Source organism: Anastrepha ludens, chromosome 5, assembly GCF_028408465.1.
Source record: "Anastrepha ludens isolate Willacy chromosome 5, idAnaLude1.1, whole genome shotgun sequence".
Classification (NCBI taxonomy): domain Eukaryota; kingdom Metazoa; phylum Arthropoda; class Insecta; order Diptera; family Tephritidae; genus Anastrepha; species Anastrepha ludens.
Window position 1 is genome coordinate 106,818,360 of NC_071501.1, and position 18,727 is coordinate 106,837,086.

The window sequence follows — 18,727 nt, forward strand, 5'->3', positions numbered from 1 at the left end:
GTTTTTCTTAATTTTGGTGTTTTCACCGAGATTCGAACCGACGTTCTTTCTATGCATTCCGAATGGTAGTCGCGCACCAACCCATTCGGCTACGGCGGCCGCCGTAGAATACTCAAAAGAAATTACGTATTTAGTTCGACAGTAGTCACGCGTGGGCTGTCAAAAAAAAAAAAACCCCTGCAAAAAGCACATCCAATCTGATCATCTTTTACTATATATAAATAAAAAAAAAATTATACAATTTTTGAAAATTTTAAAATTATTTGATGTTAACATATTCTGATTTTTTTCTGCTTTACATCAACACAGGTATAATGTTTCCCATATTCTCATTCGCCTACATTTTGGCGCCATACTCCAGTATTGGACACACGATGCGTAAACCATTTATCAAATTTATATGCCACAGTGCCTCCTACTTTACTTTTCTATGTGAGTACAAAGAGCAACTAAGACAAACTAAATGCCCTAGACATATTTAAGTATCGCTTCTGCTTCCGCACAGTTCTACTGATGCTCGCTTCACAACGCATCGAAACATTCATTGGTGGCTGGTTTTGGAGCGATACGAAAAACATCATCACACAAGTGGAAGAGGTGCCAACAAAGCGTGGCGCAAAACCAACTTTCATCGAATGGTTAATACTGGCTTGGGTTAGTGGTAAGTAAAATTTAAATCGAAATTTCTGTACTTTTCAACTTGATTTCAACGATTTGCGATTTTGCTATTAAACTTTAAAAATTTTCAGGTTTAATTTGGAGCGAAGTCAAGCAGCTGTGGGATGTCGGCCTGCAGGAGTATCTCAACGATATGTGGAATGTCATCGATTTTGTAACAAATTCACTTTATGTGGCTACGGTGGCATTGCGCGTGGTGTCTTTCTTTCAGGTTATTCATTATTTGCTTACTTAATTAATTTTAAAAAATTTTTGAGATCAAACAATAGTCACTCTTTTAATTGAAATATTTCTTACACCATTTCTCCCATAGGTGCAAAAAGAAATGATCATTAATCCGAATGCCACCGATTTGCCGCGAGAGCGTTGGGACACTTGGGATCCAATGCTCATCTCGGAGGGCCTCTTTAGTGCGGCAAACATTTTCAGTAGCCTCAAATTGGTATACATCTTTTCGGTGAATCCACATTTGGGACCACTGCAAGTGTCTCTGTCGCGTATGGTTATGGATATCATGAAGTTTTTCTTTTTGTACGTGCTCGTGCTATTCGCCTTTGGCAGTGGCTTGAATCAATTGCTGTGGTGAGTAATAATTGAAGCAATAGCTTATGTGATGTTCAGCGATTTTTATTGGAAAAAATATAACAAAACATTACAGGTACTATGCGGATTTGGAGAAGAAGCGTTGTCCTGAAGTTTCGCCCACGAATGTGCTCATGAACATGAATGGCACTACCGATCCGAATGCTTGCATTGTGTGGCGTCGATTTTCGAAGTAAATCCTTGAGATGCAGTCGCTTTAGTTGGAAATTTTGCATACTCTTTCACACTTTTTCAGCCTCTTCGAGACCACACAGACACTATTCTGGGCCGTTTTTGGTCTAATCGATTTGGACAGTTTTGAGTTGGATGGCATCAAGATATTTACGCGTTTCTGGGGTATGCTGATGTTTGGCACATATTCGGTTATCAATATTGTGGTGCTACTGAATCTGCTTATTGCTATGATGAATCATTCATATCAATTAATTTCGGTAAGTTTTACGGATTTGAACTAGTAAATGATTTGGCAATGCAAGCAATGGTGTTGCTGTGTATGATACACTCCAAGGATGATAGATTACAAAGTTTGGCCATCGGAAGCAAAATTGTGAGAGTAACTTATTTCAAGACCCGACCAGTACAGGTTTGCCCATATTCGACGGACCCATCTGGCAACCCTGTATCTTTTGACAGAGACGTCAGATCGCTTAATGACATACCGCGTTGGAAGCGTCAGTCCAAGCAGATTCTTACCATGGAACAGCATGGAACATGCCACGCGAGTGCTCCCAAATTGTTGAAATTTACATTCAACAAAAGAAGTCAATTGTGAAAACTCAACGTGCGTATAAAAAATTTAATAATGTGAAAAGTGCGCCCTATAAGAACACCATTAAACGTTTGTACGAAAAGTTTTCAACTCGTGATGCTCTTTCTAATCCAAAGAGGCCAAATCAAAACCGACCAAAGCGTCGCCAAGGATATCCCAAAATCGCAGTTCTCAGCAGTTGGGCATTGCTCGGACACTTTACAACGAATTATTCGCATTGATTTGCATTTATTCCCGTTCAATTGACGCAAAGATTGTTGCCTGCGGACAAGCCTCGTCGATTGGAATGGGCCCAAAGAGTCATCGAATGGCACATGGGTCCGTCGAATATGGGCAACCCTGTATACTTATGCACTTTCCTCATTACATTACGTTGTATTAGAGCTCTGTTGTCTGGAAGAAAAATAGCCGAAGCTTCAGCGATGAAAGTGGCGATGCAAGTTAAGCCCGAAAAATACTCATCATAAAAACAGTGAAGAAGTCTACCTTACAATATTATTTCTCTTTTGGACTGAATCGACAATTGAGTAGCGAAATTTACGCGTCGTATAAAATTCTTGCTCTATAAGTTGCTCATATAGAGGTTAGAGTTTAGATCGCTTTAAATAAATACATGGATCTCAAAAGATAGTGGACCTCAAAACAGTGGATAAAGTTGGGAAGGTTATGCGAGATATTGTGATACAAATCCTGCAAAGAGCTATATTGAAACGCCCCCAGAGCGATGGTACGTTTCTTCATTCCTGTAGCTTTTGCGGTGATCATTGTCATCTGACGTGGGTACCAATTGATCATTGCGCAGTATGCACAGTGAGGGCTCTCGTAAAGTTAAAAGAATTTAAGTTAGCTAAGGAACCATATCAGGCTAACTCAACGGCGACCTTGTTTCCGATGATGTTTCGTTTACCACGATTATCAAATTATGTATACCGAGGTCTGGTTGTAGGCGCCATTCAAATGTTTTAAAGGTGTCGTGACTTACCGTTCTCCAAGAGGCAACTGTGTTTGGCAACAGCAAACACTTGTGCGTCATTGGGGGCTCGACAGTAGAATTCTGCCCGCTTATTTCTCACGTATTCCTATGCTCGTCCCATCAGTCGTTGTTCAGATGGCAACGAATGGTTGAAGGTTTCGTTGATTTTTTCGAATATCACCGACGTAATCTCAGTTTTTGCCGACCTCTTTCATAAACAAATCGCTGTTATATAACCCAGGCTACGTCAAGAAAAAGCTGATTCCTTCAAAATCGCTGAGAGCCCGTTAACGGTCCGATGTTGGCCACACCTTCTGAATATTTTCACCACTGCCCACGCACCATTTTAAAGTCGATGCATAAGTACTGGGTTCAGGCAAACGTGCATGAGCTCAGAAAATATTTTCAGTGCGACTATCAGCTCAAGCTTTTCTAATTACTGTGAAAGATCTGAATATCTACTCCGACAGCCGAGCGGGCTTTGGGCTCGTTGTTTGTGGGTTCGAAATTTGTCGGAGAATCCCAGACTTCTTTCACCATTGCGGCATAGAGATAAACAGTAGGGCTGATGAGCTGGCTAAACAGGAGACCCCGGGGCGGTTCGTTCGCAAAATGAGAGGATTGGGGTTTCTTTGTGAACGTGTGGCCTACTCTTGGAATGATAGGCCAAGCATCAGCGAGCGTTGGGCTAATGCGCAATTGTGCAAAGTCGCGAGGCCTTTCTGGACACAGTTAGATCAGGGCGCTCGAGGGAACTTCTAAGGTTAACAAACCGCACCGGACATTGTCCGTTAGATGTCCAAGCAGTGTGACTTGGGATTGCTTCAAGTCCTTTCTGAAGAAGCTGGCGGCAAAGTCGGGCAAAGATTTAAACGTCTGGGCGCTCACTTTTTCGCTACACCTAAGGGTTTAAATATCACACACCCTTTAAAATCTGTCTGCTAAAATCAGTAGCTTGAAGAGGTTAATACGAACGTAATTAGCCTCTGCTGGTCATCATCCTCTAATCCAAAGCCCATTCTTCCTTTTCACACCTGTCTGGATTGAATCTCTGTCCAAGTGGACCCTTTGTAAGGGCAGCTTGTTATCCTTTTCCATCAGCTCAATGCCTGTCGTCGTTCCGTTGGGCTATCCGCTAGGAGTAGTAACCATAACAAAATATTTGTGAATGTGTACATCCATACTTTACTATTTTTATTTCCCGATGAAGACTCCACGAGGTCCCAAAATGCTGATTACAGCGGTAAAAGATGCTCTTTAATATAAATTTCATAATTCACGTCTGGATTGGATTCAGAAGTAATTCCACTTTATCAGAGTCAATTCATATGCCACAATGCTCTGAGCAGAGCCCATTTAGAATTTCAAAGGAAATTTTCTCCGAATGCTCCCCGTTTTGACGAAAAAAGTTATAAAATGGTATACGAAATTTAGAAGCATAATACAGATCTTTTATACCAGCAAGACTACAAAATCTTTAGGTTCCCTTTGATATGAAACTCAGCTTGCATTCGCTACAAATTTTTAGTGTTTTATTCCAAAAATTCTGCATTTACGAAACCAAATGTGTGAAAATATACTTATGCTGATTTGAGTATAAATATGTTTATCTAAATTTCAGGAGCGTGCCGATGTTGAATGGAAATTCGCGCGTTCCAAACTATGGATAAGTTACTTTGAGGAGGGTGGCACCTGCCCACCACCATTTAATATCATACCAACACCGAAATCTATCTGGTATGCGTTCAAATGGGCGCGCAGAGTGTTCTGCAGTGGGTCGTCGGCAGCCAGAAGAGAGCATCTAAAGACAATACGGGTGAGTGAGAAATGCACTAAAATACAAAGAAAAACAACGTTCATTAATACTCTCTTCTCCCTCGAAAAATGTCAGCGCAAAGCACAGCAGGCGAGTGATCGCGATTTCAAGTATCAGGTAATTTGCATTATTAAGCTGTTTAAAGTTAACATTAACACATACATACACATTTTACTTCTTCCAGCAAATAATGCGCAATTTGGTGCGTCGCTATGTGACGGTGGAGCAACGTAAGGCCGAGTCGCAGGGCGTCACCGAAGACGATGTGAACGAAATCAAGCAGGACATATCGGCTTTCCGTTGTGAATTGGTGGAGATTTTGAAGAATAGCGGTATGGATACTAATGTTACAGCTGGACAAGGTGGTGAGTGGTGTCATGCGACATTTTTAACTTATGAGTGGAATGTTTTTATAAGTACTTTTCTCCATTCACTTTAGGAGGTGGCGGTAAGAAGAATCGCCAGAAGGAACGTCGACTTATGAAAGGTTTTAATATTGCGCCACCCGGTTCTACGGGTTCACTGGCGCCAGTTGCGGAATTCTCCACCTCTTTAGACAATTTCGATTCGCAACACGAAATACTCAGCTCCACACTATCGAATCTTTTCAATTCAAATTTTATACACAAGAATCCGCAGAATGGCAATACTAATGGCAAAGAATCGCCTACAAATGGAACTACTACAACAACAACTACAATACAAACAACGACAAAATACAATAAATCCGCGTTGAAGCCTCACAACAAACGCATTGCGGGACACAAGAAACGTTGGGGTAAGTCCCATCAGGGGATGTGGTGGTACGATTCAAGGAAAATGGGTGTTGTTGAGTTAGTTGGTTGAAGGGAGGTCATGTGTCAAGATCTATTCTGTGAAGTAGCTAGTTTGCTTTGATGTTCGCAATGTAAATGTGTCTTGTGCGTCTCACGAGCAATTCGAATTCTTCAGCTGTAAAAGATTGGTCACACATAGTGACATTCACGGACGCAAATCTATGGCGGTATTAATTGTGGCTCATTGACGGTCATGTCATTTAGCATTTGGCTTTGCAAAAAGAAGTGCTCTTGACCAGGAATGTAATATACTTGAGATATTGGTTATTAGTTTATCATCCCAACTAACTTATACAGATTGAGTCCAAGAATACACGAGTACCGAGTCCCATTCGGTTGGGTTCATATTGATACTGTAGATTTAGACTGCGAGGTGCATCGGTGTTGTATCCGTTTCTGTATGCTGAGTCTAGTCTAACGCTGTGTGCGTTGTTCTGGCAGCTATGTAACTTCGTCCTCTACGTCGTCTAGGTGGCCCATCATCTTGTATAAGTTAGCGCAAAATTAGTCAACCAATTTTGTTTCTGAATAACTTTTTTACTAAATAAAAAAAATTGACCTTTACGTCCTTCATTGCTTGTCTGTTTCTATACTGCAGCTGTCTATGAGGGTCGTTTGAAAAGTCCACCCAAAAATAGAAACTACTCAAAGAGTTCGTCCAACGATGTTTCAGTTTGTTGATGCCTTCCGAAAAATAGGATTTTCCAAGTCTGAAAAATAACCATTCGTTTCTGCAATCACCTCCTCGTATGAATAAAATCTTTTTTCCGCCAGCCATTTCATCATATTGGGGAACAAATATTAGTTCGAAGGATTCGAGCGATCCTCCAAATTGGATCTGTCAAACGAGTTGAAACCCCATATCCTTTAATTTTGCGACCACAACTGCCGAGACGTGAGCTGGTGCGTTGTGGTGAGGGAAAAGGAAAATCACTCGACTTCTTCGATTCAAACGAATGCCAAACACAAAGAAATAGACCGTTCTGGCTGAAACTTGGTGTGTTTTCTTCCAAGAGATGCTACTAACTAAACATAACCTCGGTACGCGCAAGTAGCGCCATATCTCCGACTTTGCACGCACTTTCCAAACGATCCTCATAGTTCACAAGTGCCAAATATGATTGTCAATCGACGCCATATGCAAAAATTAAAAATCTTCCGATAGGGTGATTAATTTTGTGCCATTTGTTTGCAATATTTACGTATTTTCCTCCGTATTTACCAACAACTTTTACCGATCCTAACTCACGCCTGACACCATAGCAGCTGATTTCATGCTTTTTAGAACGGCAAACTCGCACATAAACCGGTTTCGAATGTAATTAGTTTTATATCTTCTATTAGGAAAAAAAAAAGCAAACTATTTCTGGGTTTCAAAATCGAATATAACAACTTAAAATTTTAAATGTTTTCGAGAGCATGTCGCTCCTTTTATTTTTTTTTTATAAACATCAACCCCATTTTCTGTTGCAGGTACGCTCATCGAGGCTGCTAAGGTGGGTAATGTTTCGAAAATGTTAGGCCGTTCGAAGTCAGAGGACTCAGTGTGCAATTCCTCCGCAAACTCATCGCCAGTTCATGGCCAGGTGCGCGTGACTTATGCACAGAATTCTGCACAGCATTACATAACCAACGGTGACCCAACTACTGGCAATCAGCATGCAAACGCCCACACTCCAGCACACAGCGCAGTGCACGCGAGCACATTTATGAAGGATCACACCAACAGCTTAAATAGCGGTAGCGGTAACAGTGTCAGCAGCAATGGTAGTGGAGCTTCGCATTTCTTTCACACAACAACCGGTAAATTAACATTTTTCGAGGCGCATTATTTTCAGTTAAAAATTTCAATAATTTTACTAGTATTTATATACTTAGTTGGTTTTGTTGTTATTATTGTTATTATCACATTCCATTAGGTCTCACTGCCATAGCCGCTTTGAAAAAGAAACGCAAGAAGTTTTCATCGAGTAAAAATATCTGCCCCGTTAACGAATCTATGTCCACTGCCAATGGATCGGAGGCAGCATTGAACGACAAGGTTTTGTATATTTCTACTAGATAGTATTGGAGCAACTGTACTCGTATAACCGAACGAACGAACAGGACGAAAGCAGCACATAAAGTCGTATGTGCACACAGTATTGTTTTTAAGTAGTTGACTTTATTTGTAGAAAAAAGAGGCGGAAAATGATCACTATTAAAAAATTAATACAGGGTGGCTGATGAATTTTGCTACATTAAGAAACTCAAATAACTTTTTTTTTAGTATATGGAATTCATTTATTTTTTTTCAAGTTGAAGGTCATTAAATTTTATTAATGTAGCTTAACTAGTTTTAAAAATAATTGAATTTAAATGCCCCCATGCTCATTGACACAAGTGCGGCATCTTAGTAAAAAGTTGTTCATTGCTGCTTTGAGAGTTGCGACAGGAATAGCCGCAATTGTTGCCCGAATGGATTGTTTTAGTTCATCCAAATTTGTTGGCTTTGTTTTATAAACTTCTTGTTTACATAAACCCCACAAGAAAAAGTCAGGTGCAGTAAGGTCAGGCGACCTGGGGGGCCAACGAAATTCGGAGTTTCTTGAAATCAGTTTATTGGGAAATTTTCGTCGCAACTCTGTCATAACAGTCTGGGCTATGTGAGACGTTGCCCCATCTTGTTGAAACCACACAGAGTTGAAAGGAATTCTCTTTCTGCGTAGTTCTGGATAGAAAAATTCTTTCAGCATTTTCAAATAACGGTCTCCAGTAACCGTAACGGTGTGACCATTTTCTTCAAAAAAATAAGGCCCGACAATACAGCGTGAAGAAACCGCACACCACACTGTCACGCGAAGAGGATGCAATTCCGTCTCGTGGAGTATCTGTGGGTTAGAAGTACTCCATATTCGACAATTTTGTTTGTTCACATTGCCGTTTAAATCGAAATGGGCCTCATCAGACATGAAAAGGCAGTTTAACATGTTTTGGTCTTCTTCCACCATTTGCAGGATCTACTGGCAAAATTCCAAGCGAATCGGCAAGTCTGCTGCATTCAGTTTGTTAACCATTTGAATTTTGTAGGGAAATAAGTCTAAATCTTTGTGCATTATTGTTTGCAAAGACTGTCGGCTGACACCAAGTTGAGCAGATAAGCTTCTTGTTGAAACCCTTGGATTGCTTTGTATAGCTGCAGCTACAGCAGCGATCGTTTCCTCCGTCCGAACTGGTGGGTTTCGATGATAAGGCCTTCTTGCGATTGTTCCTTGCTCAGCAAAATTATTCACCAGTCTCATTATGGTCCATCTGCTCGGGGGATCGCCGCCAAACATCCGCCTGTACTCTCTCTGTACCAAAACTACGGACTCCAGTGCGTGATAGCGGCGGACTATCCAAATTCTTGTTTGCGTGTCCCAGTTATCCATTTTAATAAATTTTAAAGATCAATCTGCAAATTAAAACAAAAATGGAACAGATAACTTAAAAAGAAAAAAAGTTATTCAATTTTTTTTTGGTAGCGGCTTTCATCAGCCACCCTGTGTTAAAATTTTGCATGTAATAGGAAATGTGGAAAGAATCTTTGAAATCAGTTTCCTATGAGTACCATTGAAATCTACAAAAAATATTATACTCTGAGTTTTGGCAAAAGAACAAAAAACAAATGCAATAATGGGTAAAAATGTTGGTAGCCTTAAATATGATATGGATGCAATGAAAATTTATATTTTTAAAATTTGTATTGTATATTTACTAACATATATATTTTTAGTAAATTTATATATTTTTTAATTATAATCCATTTTTTTTTTTCAAATATCTCTAACACGGTTCTTACATTTACTGAAGTACTGATCAGATAAGAAAGTTAATTTTAGTAGCATTTTTTTGCAATTACAGTGATATTACAAGGTGAAGTCTAAAATAAACAAGACTGAGCTAAAATAGAACCGGCCGGAGCTTTATTCTGATAATTTCAAGTTTATTTATTCAAAATAGTCCCCTCTGGCTCCGATATACTGTTTTCCGCGATCTAAACGCTTTTCAAAAGCGTGTTTCAGGCAAAACGTTTTTCCTTCATGGTCAAATGTAATTTTCCGAACATATGCAAATCACAGGGAGCCATATCAGGCGAATACGATGAGTGATTAATGGTTTAAATGCGAGTTCTAGTCAAAAAATCAGTGACAAGATTGCTTTTCGTGCAATAAGCGCCAGCTTCCTCCTTCGCGGTATTCAGGGCGAATTCGACGAATGCAATGCAACAAGCGCTTTAAAACGCCGAGATAGAAAATTGCACTGAGTTAGCCGGCCCGTTGGCACCAACTCCTTGTGGACAATTCCCATGGAATCGTAAAATCAAATGAGAATCGGATTGATTTTTCACTTCTCCAAACGCGATTTTCTGGGTGGTGGCTCGTCTGGGGCTTTCCATTCGGCACTAGTTTCAGGTTCATGTTGGAAATACCACTTTTCATCACCAGTTACAATATTGTAAAGGAAGTTCTCTCCTTTTCGCGCCTCTTTAATGAAGTCATTCGAATGTTGAATTCTGAGCAATTTTTGGTCCCCAGTTATAACTTGTGCGGAATGAAACATGCACAGACCTTTTGTAAGCCCAAATGATCAGTTAAAATGCAATAAATCGATATCGAGATATTCAGCTCCGATTTTGTTAATTTCAACGATGATTTCGGTTAATTTTTGATAAATTTACAAACAATTTCGATGGATTTTTCGGTGATTACGCATTTTTGGGCGGCTCGAAACTAATTTTTGTACCAATGACACAAACATACGGACACTTTAGATGCAATAACTTTGCTTCCACTAAACCGAATGTCACCAAGTTTTCACTAGAAGTCAGCTAGAGATTTAACTTCCAACGCACCTACTCATTAAAAAGATGACGCATTAAAAATATTTTAATAAAGCCAGTCTTGTTAATTTCGGACTTCACCTTTTATATTAATGAATATATCATAACTAAAAGCTTTTATTCACTTAAAAACATTGCAATTTGGTGAGTAAAAACTAAAGAATTTTTTTTGAATCGAACTATTCCTTCAGCGATCAATCCGCAAAAACTTCATTATGCCTGCTTCTCGAAGAAAAACACACTCAGCTCAACCCAACTCGATCTTGGATTTACTTAGGGAACTGGGTTTTATGTGAATTATGATGAGTAGAGAACAAAAACGCCTTTAGATCGCAGTGCAAGCCTTCAATCATTCTATTATATTCTACTAGTTCAGTAAATCTTAAAAATGTCTATAATTGATATATAAAACTGACAGGACTTCACTAGGCATTACACCCATAATTGTTGTCCATTGAAAATTTTTAATTTTTGAAAAATTCCTCCTATGTGATAAAAATTACATTTTTAGTCCGCTTGGGACATATATTAAAAAATTGTAATTTTTTTGAGAGGAATTTCCTTAGCTTAGGGGTGATAAAATTTAAATTTTTGATCCTACTGGAAGGTATATTTTAACTTTAACTTATGAGGTAACATTTTTTAATGTACATACATATATGCAAAGGGGATAGTAAATGTTCGTAACATTTTTATTTAAATATTTTCTAAAAGTCTGTGCAAAGGTTTAAAACAAGCGTTTTGTGCTATAATATACAAGGTGGCGCGAAATTAATCACCCAATTTTGTTTTTCAATAACTTTTCTAAATACAAAAAATTATTTTAAATGATGCAAATCTTTATTTGGACCTTTGCGTGCTCCATTGATTGTCCGTTTGTACGAGGGTCGTTTGAAAAGTCCGCGCAAACTCAGCGAGATAGCGCTACGGAGGTTATGTTTAGTTAGTAGCATCTCTTGGAAGAAAAAACACTAAGTTTCAGCCAGTATATTTCTTCGTGTTTGGCATGCGTTTGAGCCGAGGAAGTTGAGTGATTATCCTTTCCATGTCTCCGACTTTGCACGGGCTCAAGAATTTTGTTTGGAGAATTGTCAGAAATCAGCGCGATTTTTAGGTCACTTTATTATCCCAAATTTCTATGGGCTACAAAACTGCATACAAGAAATTTTTCTAAAAATTCGTCGAAATTCTGCAGAAATTTAGTTGAATTGTTTTTAAATTTTCACAAAGTTTGAAACTTAAATTTACATACATAAAGCGTTTTTCAGTAAGAGCGCTTCAACTTTTGAACTTTTTTGAATATAACACAAACGGTTTGACTTTTTTAACTAATTTTTTTTTTATTATCGAGTTTGAACATATACATTTAAGTATGAAATTCGATTTCTTTTGCATGACCACCGCGTGCACGTTTTACGAAGTCCAATCGTTGAACCCAATTTTCGACCACTCTTTTGCATAAATCGGCTTGTTACTGTAGACCAATGACTTCACATAACCCCAAAGAAAATAGTCTAGAGGCGTCAAATCACACGAGCGCGGCGGCCATTCGACCGGTCCATTAGTGGAAATAATGCGCTCATCGAACTTACTCTTCAACAAATCTATTGTAGCGTGTGCTGTGTGGCTTGTGGCCCCGTCCTGTTGAAACCACATGTCGTCTAAGTCCATACCATTCAATTGCGGCCAAAAATAATCGTTTATCATGTCGCGGTATCGATTTCCATTCACAGTAACGTGGCGATCGTTCTCGTCAACGAAAAAATATGGGCCAATTACGCCGCCGGCATGTAAACCGCACCAAACAGTGATTTTTTCGGGATGCAACGGTGCCTCATGAATCACGTGTGGATTGCTTTCTGCCCAGTAACGCATATTTTGATTGTTAACAAAGCCATTGAGCCAAAAGTGAGCTTCATCACTGAAGATGATTTTTTGGAAAAAATCTGGATTAAAGTAGCAGCAACAGAACGATTATTTTCATAAAAAATTTGCACGATTTGCAATCGTTGCTCAAGTGTGTAGCGTTCCATGATGAAATGTATACTAATGAAGTTTACAAATGACAAGCGAAAAATAAAAAATATTGCGTCGTTCGCCCTCCCTATCGGAAAAAAGTTGAAGCGCACCTATTGAAAAACGCTGTATATAGTTTTTGACCGCCGTGGCCGAATGGGTTGGTGCGTGACTACCATTCGGAATTCAGAGTGAGAACTTCGGTTCGAATCTCGGTGAAACTCACAATTAAGAAAAATTTTTTTCTAATAGCGGTCGCCCCTCGGCAGGCAATGGCAACCCTCCGAATGTATTTCTGCCATGAAAAAAGCGCCTCATAAAAATATCTGCCGTTCGGAGTCGGCTTGAATCTGTAGGTCACTCCATTTGTGGAAAAACATCAAGACGCACACCACAAATAGGAGGAGGAGCTTGGCCAAACACCCAAAAAGGGTGTACGCGCCAATTATATATATATATATATATATATATATATATATATATATAGTTGTTGTAGGACAGTGCACTATATTTTCATTAAAAAAATTAATAAAATTAAATAAAAACAAATAAAAACAAATAACGTGAAAAACTTGTCAATAAGTTCCTGTGCTATAATTATTAACGAAGATCATTTGATTTTGAAGCTGAAAAAGCTGGTTCGAAATTTCTCAGGTTCTCTTTTGTAGGATATTATTATCCAGCCGCCCTTGAACCGCCATCAGCGCCGTCATACTAATACTACACGTCGTGTTGGCTCACAAAGCTTCCTACAATCCTTTTCTATTCATATTTATTTGCAATGTTGTGGTTGTTTTGCTTCTTCTTCACCTGATCAAAATTTATTTGTGTATTTTGTGTTGTGGCATTTGCGTAGTATTTGTAAGAGAGTAAATGAATTACAAAAAATCTTTATTTTTAATTGCTATAGATTTTTATTCATGAAATACACGAGCGCAATGTTTTTTGTAGATTTCAACGGAATTCATAAAAACTCGAAATGATTACCGTCTCTAGTAGAAAACAGTAGACTTTCTTCAGTTAAATTTTGCAAACTAACCAAATTAACTATTAGTGACCACTAAGCCATCAATGTTTGCTCAAAAATAATAATTTGGTATTTTTAATAAAATTTAATTTATTTTAAATATCTCTCATCAGCGAAATAGCCACGCAACTCTTTATATTTAAAATTTGAAAAATTTATATTTTTTTCGTTTTCCATTTTTTCCCATGCTAAAATGAAATTTGGTGCCCGTTAAATCTATATCACAGGCGGTTTTTTTTTAATGGCATGCATATACAAGGTGGTGCAAAATAAATCATCTAATTTTGTTTGTGAATATATTTTTTACTACAATAAATTAAAAAAATGATGTTGAGTGAGGGAAATATTTATTTGAACCTTTACGCACCCCATTGTTTGTCTCTTTATATACAGCAGCTGTTTAATTCCCAAGTGTCATATATGATTGACCTACAACGACCGATAGAGTGTTTCATTTTGCGCCACCTTGTACGTACATATACAAATCGAAAATTTAAAAAATTCCTAGACTACGCTAAATGAAAGAGCCTTTCGTTAGAAAAATGGACAGAGATAAATACATTTTTAGCCACAAGTTCTATCGGGTGTTTTTGTTTTTAATTTTTGGTATATTTATTTAGATTTTTTTAACTCGAAAATTATTAGCTAACCTTTACACAAATATTTGTGTGTATTATTATATGTAATTTAATTAAATAATGCTGATCTGAGGTGGCGAGAGGAAACTACTTCGTTACGACCAGACAAATCTGGCCATCCTACAATCTGAAACAGACAAAAAGCCTTATAAGTCTTTCGAAACACGAACTAAGGCATATAATATCTCTTATCACCGGCCACTGCCTTTTGGGCACTCACGCACGTCGGCTCGGAGTTCCTCAAAACGACCTGTGCAGATACTGCGAGGACGAAGATGAGGAAGTATCGAGCAGGCATTTGCTGTGCAGTTGTCCCGGCCTAGCCAGAAGTCGACTCGCTCTTCTAGGCTCTCCAACAATTGACAATCTCTCAGTACTCTCGGACCTGAAAATCGAATCTCTCATTAAATTCTCGAAACGAATTAATATCTTGGACCAAAATCTATAGTAAAAATCTCGGTTAGGTGGGGAAATCATATAACATAATGAGCTCTAGGGCAACACAACGGACCCAACTTGCGGTCTATGTGGCACTCCGATGCGTGGTCACCCTTAAACCAACCAACCAAATAATAGATAAAAAAATATTAACTGAGGGATTGCAGAAAAAAATCTCCAGTTGCTTTAGTGATTAAATAAGTCACCAATAGCGACTAGACTGAATGCGTGCGTAAATTATCAGTTATAAAAATTGCAAAGAAGTGCTATATAATAAATTTCATTTTATTTTTAATTTAAATAATTACAATTATATTTTAGAAATTAAATCTAAATATTAAAATTATAGGCTAGGCAAGAGCTATTGGCTGCTATGTCCTTAAGCTTTTGAAATAATAAGTGGCGCTGATGTTTTATATTAACAAATTTTCAAGTGACCAACGCTTACCTTCAATTATTATTTTTTTGGAATGTAAATAAGGCTCTTTGAATTACTTTTCGACAGCTAAATTTTGCATTCAATTGGCTTTGCCTAACTCTTATCTTATCATAATCCTTTTCAAATGTGCATGCAAATTTAGTGACATTTTCTAATATTTTACTTTTCTTCTCATACTTTTCCACATCTCAGTCGCTTAAGCGCGTCTCCAGCTATCCAGCATCACATACCGATGGCGTCACGCCATGTGGCAAAGATGCCACAATCATCGCCAAACCACGTCGCCATGAACAGACACAAAGTCAACACGACTCTGTCGAAACGTCGACGGAATTTACACTCTCCAGTGAGACACACCACTTGGATCCATCCAATACATCCGTCAATTCACGTGAACCACTAATAAGTGGCAGTTATGCATCGACCAGCATAATGGGTTAAGCCTCGAAGTCAAAATATAAAAGAAGTAGGTTATTTAGTGCACAAACATGGGCGATTCATATGCATACCTACATACAATTGACTTGAAACATTTTATAAGCAAAATGCACTCATAAAAGGAAAAACTAAAGAAACTTAAAGAAAACAGTGTAAAAGTTGATCTCGAACAGATGGGAAAATATGTAAAAGAAAGAAATTTACAACTACATATTCATGCATTTACATACATACAGACATATATTATCATTAAGCACAATTGCATGCATACTTACCTGGCACTTATATAAGTACGAGCATACAACTCGTTATACAAGGTGGCGCAAAATTAATCACCCTATCGGAAGATTTATAATTTTTGCAAATGGCGTCGTACGTCATACACATTTGACGCTTGTGACGTAGACGACTGCATTTTACAAACTGGTAAGCACTGGAGCGTTCCCATGACCGGCGGTTTTATGTTACTAGAACAACTAGGATTTATATCCGACTCAGGACTGTCATTCCCCGTACATATATGGGGAATTTTTATGCTGCTACAATAAAAACAACAACAACCATCGCTCACAATTATTTTTTATTTAGTCAAAAAAGTTATTCACAAACCAAATTCGATGATTAATTTTGCGCCCCCACATATCACATTTACAAGTAAAATCCAAGTAAACAGCACCATAAGAATTTCACGAATACAATCAAATAGCTATACACATACATATTTATATAACAACTCCATATGGAAATCTTAGAAAATTGCACTTAAAAAGGTGTACACTTCAATGAGCAGAAACAGGCGCGCGTACCCAGGATAAACTGCATTGAATGTTTAAATCCTAAATTCAATCCAAATTCTTACCTTAATTATCATACAATCCCTTCAGAGATGCCTGACTTTGAAGATGGATTCCTATAAAAATCGTTCAGCCTCGGTTAGATTAGATTTTGTGCCTTTTTTTATTAAAGAAGTTCTTTGTCATCCAAATTGAGATCCATTTTTTATGAAATTAGAATCAGTCTGTCGGTTTAGAAAGCGAAGAAGTTCGCCTCTAATTTAAGTCTTCTTTTCACTGATTGTGAACTATTTCTTCTTTTGTTTTCTTTCCATTAGCCTCCTACTTTTCCTACAGAAAGAAACAAAAATGGACTGCTACTCGTACAAAGTAGACGAAATATAATATAATGCAGGGCGGGTGAGAGACCCCCAGCACGTATATATTTTTCTATCTAAAAAGTAATGTAGCGGTGGCGATTGGCCCCAGCACACGCTAAATTCTATTTACAAAAAGAAAATCTCTACAGCGCGTAGTGGAAGGAGTTCACAGCAATTTTTTGATCATTTTAAAACTTTTCAATGAAAAATAAGTTCAAAAAATGTGTTGGCCCTTAATTGTTGGTATTATGTTTTATTGTTGTGTGTGTGTTTCCAGATATGTTGTTGCATTTATGCACGTTTACATTTACATTATTCATTCGTCGATATCTATTCCACGTCAAATTGCATTTAAATCATTGCATCCACCGCCCAATCTCACGCCACGCATTTAAAACATTATCGTTGTTAGTGTTAATCGCTTGCACCGAACACACAAACATTACCACCAGCGAATTACATAATCATAAATTAAACAACTACTCATATCAATGTTAAAAGTTGCCTTAGAACGAAATTTTTTTATATAAAAACAAAAAAAGCAGTCGAAATAATTATAAATAAAAAAATTAAAAAATACAAATCGTACATAAAACATAATAAAGTTTTGGATGAATATTTATGAAAACAGTTAATTTAATAATAAAAATACTACTATATATTTAAAAAAATGCAAAAACAGCAACAATAGCGGCAAAGCAAATAAGCAAACAAACGCCTATAAAAATTACAAACAAAATAATTAAATAAAAATAAGTGGTAGGCATTTGTTAATATTAAAACCAATTAAGACAGCAATAAATACTATGGCAAAAAGGTTTACGGGGCAAAAAATATCGGTAGAGCTAAAACAATAATAAAATAACGCATCCGTACAGTGGCTGCAACGCTTAATCGTACAGACTCAGCGTTCAATTTTATTTCGCAGCAGAATTTCGGAACTGTAAATTAATTAAATCTCGCAAAAAGCAAGTTTTTCACTTATTTAAAGTCATATGATGTTCTGGAGACCGACATCCAGAGCATACTCAAATTATGGAGGGAACACTTCTCGAACTTGCTAAATAGTGACAACTGCGCATGTCATAGAGAATATGAAAATCCCAATACCCCAATCGTTGACGACGGGACTGTCATTCCGCTATCCGACTATGGCGAGGTGAGAATAGCGATAACGCGGGAGCCGACGGACTGCCGGCTGAGCTCTTCAAACATGGCGGCGAGGAGCTGGTAAAGTGCACACATCAGCTCCTATGCAAAATATGGTCGGATGAAAGAAGGGTGATCCTGAAATGTGGGCCAATTACGCAGGATTAGTCTTTTAAATATCGTCCATAAGGTTCTAGCGAGTGTATTTTGTGAAAGTCTTGGAAAATACCCTTGAAATAAGAATCGATACACATAATCTTTTTGTCGATTTTAAAGCTGAAAAGGAGTTGCCTATATACCGCGATGCCGATATGCCGCGGCCGCCGTAGCCGAATGGGTTGGTGCGTGACTACCATTCGGAACTCACAGAGAGAACGTAGGTTCAAATCTCGGTGAAACACCAAAATTAAGAAAAAGTTTATTTCTAAAAACGGTCGCCACTCGGCAAGCAATGGCAAACCACCGAGTGTATTTCTGCCATGAAAAAGCTCCTCATAAAAAAAATCTGCCGTTCGGAGTCGGCTTGAAATTGTAGGCCCTCCATTTGTGGAACAACATCAAGACGCCCCCCACAAATGCGCACTCGCGCATTGGCATCCAAGAATCAGCATTGATACCGTCAACAATAAAATACAATAAGTCCAACACCACCTAGCGGTAAAATATTTTCCGGAGTATTTCTATTTCTATTACCAAAACATATTCCGAATATGAATAAAATCGGACTATAGATACTGGTTATAGCAACAAATCGACTCCAGCGCTACCTAGAATTAAAATTTAAGTGTCAGCTACCAGGCCCAATTATGAATCTAAATCATTTACGGATTAACCCAAACACACATGCAGAACTCAGCAATTTGTCCAGTCTTTTACGAGAAGTAAAGTGACAA

At 38.0% G+C, this 18,727-nt stretch overlaps 1 protein-coding gene across 4 annotated transcripts in view; it reads left to right on the top strand.

Moving 5' to 3' along the window:
* LOC128863419 (transient receptor potential-gamma protein) overlaps positions 1-18,359 on the top strand; it is a 71,804-nt gene extending 53,445 nt beyond the window's left edge. For 2 of the 4 annotated variants that reach the window (XM_054102559.1, XM_054102558.1), the window contains 13 exons: positions 310-432; positions 506-661; positions 750-889; positions 992-1,260; positions 1,337-1,453; positions 1,517-1,712; positions 4,645-4,839; positions 4,915-4,956; positions 5,024-5,204; positions 5,279-5,617; positions 7,149-7,478; positions 7,595-7,716; positions 15,287-18,358. In XM_054102559.1, coding sequence (XP_053958534.1) covers positions 310-432; positions 506-661; positions 750-889; positions 992-1,260; positions 1,337-1,453; positions 1,517-1,712; positions 4,645-4,839; positions 4,915-4,956; positions 5,024-5,204; positions 5,279-5,617; positions 7,149-7,478; positions 7,595-7,716; positions 15,287-15,535 — 2,459 coding nt within the window. In that variant the 3' untranslated portion in view covers positions 15,536-18,358. Of the gene's footprint in view, positions 1-309; positions 433-505; positions 662-749; positions 890-991; positions 1,261-1,336; positions 1,454-1,516; positions 1,713-4,644; positions 4,840-4,914; positions 4,957-5,023; positions 5,205-5,278; positions 5,618-7,148; positions 7,479-7,594; positions 7,804-15,286 lie in introns of all 4 variants that reach the window. The other 2 variants (XR_008454602.1, XM_054102557.1) reach the window with 2 other exon arrangements.
* Positions 18,360-18,727: the final 368 nt, after the last annotated feature.